The 6,000-nt window shown below is 37.9% G+C and overlaps 2 protein-coding genes across 5 annotated transcripts in view; both read left to right on the top strand.

Moving 5' to 3' along the window:
- JMJD7 (jumonji domain containing 7) overlaps window positions 1–6,000 on the top strand; it is a 266,369-nt gene that overhangs the window by 186,593 nt on the left and 73,776 nt on the right. The window lies entirely within an intron of this gene.
- MAPKBP1 (mitogen-activated protein kinase binding protein 1) overlaps window positions 1–6,000 on the top strand; it is a 154,320-nt gene that overhangs the window by 102,500 nt on the left and 45,820 nt on the right. For 2 of the 3 annotated variants that reach the window (XM_042466682.1, XM_042466675.1), the window contains exon 1: window positions 3,662–3,828. In XM_042466682.1, the coding sequence (XP_042322616.1) occupies window positions 3,667–3,828 (162 nt within the window). In that variant the 5' untranslated portion in view covers window positions 3,662–3,666. Of the gene's footprint in view, window positions 1–1,918; window positions 1,963–3,657; window positions 3,829–6,000 lie in introns of those variants that run through there. The other variant, XM_042466693.1, reaches the window with a different exon arrangement.

The following is a 6,000-nucleotide window of genomic DNA, read 5'->3' as shown; positions in this document are numbered from 1 at the left end:
GTAAGGATGAAACCAGCTTTAACTCAGTTGCTCATCTTGTCACAGTAGTTGTGCCTTTGGAAATAATTGTGAGGGAATAATGACCAGCCATTTAGAGAGAGGCAGTCACAGAGATGAGATCTGCAGGATGAGAATTAGCTGAGGACGCTTTATATGTCTTTCCTCTTATTTACTTCATGGAGGAAGTAAAAAAAGAGGACCAAAAGGTTCCTATTACTGGTTTCTGACTTGGATTTCATTCACCGGGGGGGGGGGGGATACAAAAAGAAGACAACTTTGTCTGTTGTTTTTTTTTAAGGAAAGGAAAGTACATTTGGAAGAAAGCCCGTAGAATAGTGACAAAAATGTTGGTGCCTGTGGCTTTGGCAGGCTTTAGATTAGTTATTGGCAAAAAATCCCCCTTTGAAAGCTGAATAAAGGGAAGACAAAGACAACTGCATCCAGTTTCTAATGCACACCAGATAGACAATGTTCATACTGTATGTGTTCTGAAGCCTGAATTGCTGGATGCTTGTAGCCCACAAAAATGTTGACTGTCCTCTTCTCGTCCGTCCGTGTTGGATGACTGCCATACATGTCTTTGGAGGGTGATTACTTTTGGGTTCTGCATACATACAGTTCTTTTTATTCTCCCAAATGCCTTGGCTTTTAATGAATGGCAGGGGAAATTGTACTCCCAATCAAATGATAATTAAATTCTGAATGTTCCCCACTGGTCAGGATCAGGGTCAGTCTTAAGGACATCTGACTTGCATGTCTGTAGCCCAGTTAACATATAGGAATTGCCATGTTGGAAATGGAATGTTGGGCTAGACCTGAACATGGGTGGCCAGATGCCTTGGACAAGTTGCAAGCATTGTAGGGTGGTGATGGTCTCTCACAGCATCTGTCCCTCAGCACCTAATACTTGGAATGATATGGCCATTGCCCATGGAATTGCAGAGTTGGAAGGTGCCACTCAGGTCAATTAGACCAGTGCTTCTCAGGCTATCTGATGAGGGGGACAGGCCATTATTGTGTTCTAGTGTGTCAGGAACTGGTGCTAAATTTGTACCCATCAGATACAATTATTTATTTTTTCCACGGAAAGTTGCCAAATAGTAGCAGCCTATGGCTCAGGGGCTGGCACTAGTTCAGGAACCACATGTTTGAGTTGCCGCTTTGCATCCCAGTTTTGGGGGGGAAAGCGGGATACAAATAAATATAATATAGTATAATCAATCAATCAATCAGTCAATCAATCAACCATAGCAAAAAAGTAGTCCAAGTCCTTCATGGGACCTGTTACAACATCTATTTAAGATGCATGGAATCTCATTTTCTCAAATAGGGATTTTGTGTATGTGTGGATGATATGAAAACCCGAAGAACTATGGAAATATGAGTTATTGTTCTGTGGGCAGCATGTTTAGAGGTGCCTCTTAGTTAATCCTATTCCTGCAGTGGGAATGGCAAAACACCCCATGATTTGCTTCCATGATTTGTTTATTCTATAGTTGGAATGTGGGCACTTTTCCTCTCTGGTTTGTTTACCTTTCAAGAAACCAGAGAAACAAACCAAAAATAAATTGTGGTTTCTCTCTCTGCTTCCTTGTGAGATCAACAAACAGAAAGAAGGAAATGTCTATGTTTGTATGACACAATAAAGTAGGGATGGGATTTGTATAGGCCACATATAGCCTAAGGGGAACCGATTGTTAACAAAAACACTTTAACATAGTTAAAATGTGTTGTGGTAAAACTATGTTTTTGATTCAGCATATTCTCTACATCCAATCTCCCGTAGTTTAAGCTAAATCTGAGTGTGGCAAACATATAGATTCAAGGGGATTGTTCATCTATAACATACTTTCAAAGCATATCCAAAGTTGCTAGCTTATTTGGCATCCTCGTCCACTCCCATTCCTTTAAATTTTAGCTTCCTGTGCAGAAAGTCCCAATGTGGATTTTGATATCAGGGGAGTCCCTTTGATCTGAAAAGTTATATGAGACATGAGTAAAGTGGACCCCGCTGAATGTTGTTGGAAGGCAGCTTCCCACTAATTGTAAGGATGTCATGAATTATGTCCAACAATGTATGTAGGGCCACACTTTATACATCCCTGAGTTAAACTGACATATCTTTCTTGCTGACAGTCTATGCTGATAACATGAGAAGAAAATAAACTTGATTTTAAGAGACCTAATAACCCAAACCCAAATCCAAATCCAAGTTAATGAAGACATATTCAACATGACAAAAGAGAAACAAAATAGCTTAAATGAATAATAAAAAGGGGATCAAAGAAGATTCAAAAGAAGTTAAGATTTACGGTAGACATTTAATCAAAAGATCATAATATTTTGATTAGCATTGAAAGGTCAGCTATAAGGAATGGTTTAATTTTAACCCTATAGGATACAAGGTGGGATTGTAATATATCCTTGAATGTGCCCTCTAAGCACAGAGTTTTAGCACCTGAACATGTCATTTTCAACATTTACTGAGGAAGGAATGCAACAATGTCACCTTTCAGCAGCTCAGAGAGGTTGAAGTAGAGGTGAGAACTACAGGATGTTTTCGTGGGGGCAAAAATAATAATAATGGTTATACTGGTCAACGACCAAATAAATTTTACTACTACTGTGGCAATAATAATCACAATCATAATAATGGGGAGAGGTATTCCAGGTTGTGTGCAGGATAGATGCTTGCTGAAAGGTGACAATTTAATTGTTATGTTGGGGGAGAACTATATCTTTGTACCAAATACACTGGGTTTTTAACAGGCAACCATTTTATTCTCAGGTTCTCTCTGAATCTGAGGCTTTCCTCTGTCTCCAAGCTGTCAAGAGGCTTAGTTAATCCTGGCTAGAAAAAGTAAAGTGTTTTTTTTTCTTGGTCAGGTTGCTATAGAGATGTTGATTAGTAGGCCACCTTTTTACAAGTTTTGTGAATCATGAAGAAACTGTGGAGGAAGAGCTGCTTGCACTTTTCTTAGTTTCATTTAAAGATAAGTGATTTGTATCAGAGGCAGTGCAACAGCAAGGAGTTGATTTATCAAAGCCAATTAAGAGTGTTTTGTTAGAAGATACAAATAAAAATGATATAGTCTCTTCCTGTTCATTGTGCAGTCTTAACACAAAAAGCATGCTCACTAATGGGATTTCTTTATTTGGTTATCTATCTTTTTTATTTAATTTGCGGTTCTCATAGTTAAGATTGCATATTTTTATGCAGTCTTTTTCTCAGGTTTAGTATCACTGTCCAGGATTTCTTACCACTTTATTCCATTTCTTAGTGCTTCTTAGGGACTATTCCTTTTTTAAAATAATAAGTTACTTGATTATTTTTTGAAAGACTTTCCTTCCTGCAAACTTTCTGACTTGCATTCAACATAATGGACCAACTCGCATTTAGTGCTACAAGCTCACACTGTGCATTTTCTAAATCTTTTGTTACATTTAGCAGATGATTAACATGCAAAAACTGGCACACTGGACTTGTTATTCATAGAATCAGAGTTGGAAGGGACCACAAGGGCAATCCAGTCCAACCCCCTGCCATGTAGGAAATCTTAGTGGAAGGTAACACGTGTATATCTAGGTGGATGGTGTTGTGGCTGACTTTAAGATTTGTATTCATTGCTCTTGGTGTTTCTCTTTTGCTCTTTGCAGAGTGGGCACATGCCTGCTGTTCGTGTGTGGGATGTTGCTGAGCGGACCCAAGTGGCTGAGCTTCAAGAACACAAGTATGGAGTGGCTTGTGTGGCATTTTCCCCAAGCTCCAAGTACATCGTCTCAGTGGGCTACCAGCATGACATGATAGTTAATGTTTGGTCATGGAAGGTAAAAATTTAACTAGATTATTTCTGGCACAAGCAGGTTTGGGTGCAGTATTAGGCATACACCTGCCATATTTTCTTATAGGTTAACCCTCCATGTCTACTCTGTGCCTTGGCAGTCATTTCAAGTTCACTCAGTTTGACAAACTGCCTGTGGGTTTCCCCATTAGGTTTTCTTTCTTTATAAAAAAATTTTTTTGAGTATTGGGTAATTTACCAACTCCATCGAACATGAATATACTGAGTTAGATTATTGGTCCAATTTGCTCAGTATGTTCAGTAGTGGAGGGGGTGGGCTGTAGAAGTGAAAGGCCAAGAGTCTTTCCAAGACTTACCAAGGGATGGTAGGGCTCAAACTTTGACTCCCTCCACTTGCAAACCATATTCTGTTCTTGTGAGCTGTGAACTTTCTCTTTTCTGATGCAGAAGCTTGCTTCCTATGTTTTGATTTCCATGTCCAAAGTAGAAAGAATCTCTGATATTTTATGTCTGAAACAGGTGGTATATATTTTGACAGAGTCCTCTTTGGTTTGTCTTTGAGAAGTAAAAGGATAATTATTTACATATACAACTTCTCAATCCACAAAAGGGTTGTTTATTTTCCTGAGGCCCCCTTTTAAAAATTGATTGTTCCCTGTGATACCCAGAGAAACAAGGCTTTCAGTGATTGTTAGTACTGAAAGCAGAAACTTCTCTAGGGAAAGAGGTTCCTTTGATTCCTTTGATCAGAATGCCAAATAAACAGGCAATTTTGTTTAAACACAAGTACAGTTTATTTCCTGGTAAACAGTTGTAATATATTCAGTTTTGCATTTGCATGTTTATTAGAATTACATGTGGGGATTCATGCACAAGCAAGGTTAGCACAAAGGGGAGCTAACATGGTAGTGTATTTGAATAATTGATAATACTGGGTAGCTTTTTGTAAAGTATGATTGCGGTGATAGCCATTGATACGTCTGAACTCTTTATTTCTTTGTTATATTTACAAGCTATTGTTTAGCTCACTCTGGTGTCAACAGTATTCAATGACTTGACTTCCCTTTTTTTTGGGTTGTTTCACTGTTTCTTATCTGTTCACATTACTCAATTTGTGTCTAAATTCTGATTAATTATTCACCAAAATACATTCCATTTTTAGGGCCCATTTTTATTTTTATTTTTATCATAATCTTTATTAAGTGTTATGAGATGTATACAGAAAACAAATGAAATGCATTCATTCACATCGTTGAACTCAATAAAACTTTTTAAACATCCATGTATATCTATCTTCTTCAACAGTCTTCAGATCAAATGTCTATTAATCTAAACCCTTCCTTCCCAGCACTCTAGATACATCTTTTTTTCAGATTTTTAAACTTAGTTTATCTTACATGTATCTATTCTTGGTATTGAACCTTACATTTCTTTTATTTCTTATGCAAGAAATTTTTAGGATTCATCACACACATTCAATGTTTTTCCTCTCCTGGGCTAGAATCTTGGTTCGATGGATGATTAGGTCTTTGATCCCTTGAAGGCCTTGACCTTTTTGGTGTGAGTTACAGCTTTGCACACATGGTAAAATTGTGCTCCCACATGGAGAAATAAATTACCAGGGTAGAAGGTGCAGGTTTACTGAATTTTTCCATAGTAGTATTTTGGAGAAAGTCTCCAAAGAGTAATTTTCCAGCAATTCATCAGGATAGCTATTCAGTATCAACAGGGTCGATAGTGTAGCTTCTTCAGTTCACTCAGATTTTTAAAGGATTTGGTGTTTTGTGTTGCCATTGCAACTGGCAATAGCAGTTACAGCGTGGGCGGCCTGCCGTCATTTTGCATCCTCCACACAGTGGCATTACTAGGGGGTGTGTGTGGAAGGAGATGGACTGCACCAGGTGACACCTAAAGAGAGGGTGACATCACTGCTCCTCAAACATCTGCTCTTTGGCAGGAATGAGCTGTGGCATTCACCTGTGTCCCTTTAAAATGCTGAAGAGATAGTGTTAGTGAGGTGAAGCTAAATGGGAGGAGAAAGAAGGGGCCCAGGTGTTTTTAAACTTTCAACTTTTAATTTTAAAAAAGTTTTCATTTTTTTAAAAAAATTAAAAATTATTCTTTTACATTTTTCTTTAAAAATGTTACATTTGACCAAATTTTCACTTTAACCACATGGAACTGTGTACATATAAAA

This window comes from Sceloporus undulatus, chromosome 1 (genome assembly GCF_019175285.1).
Source record: "Sceloporus undulatus isolate JIND9_A2432 ecotype Alabama chromosome 1, SceUnd_v1.1, whole genome shotgun sequence".
NCBI classification, from domain to species: Eukaryota; Metazoa; Chordata; class Lepidosauria; order Squamata; family Phrynosomatidae; genus Sceloporus; species Sceloporus undulatus.
The sequence above is the reverse complement of the archived record's forward strand: the minus strand, read 5'-3'. Positions and strand labels throughout refer to the sequence as shown.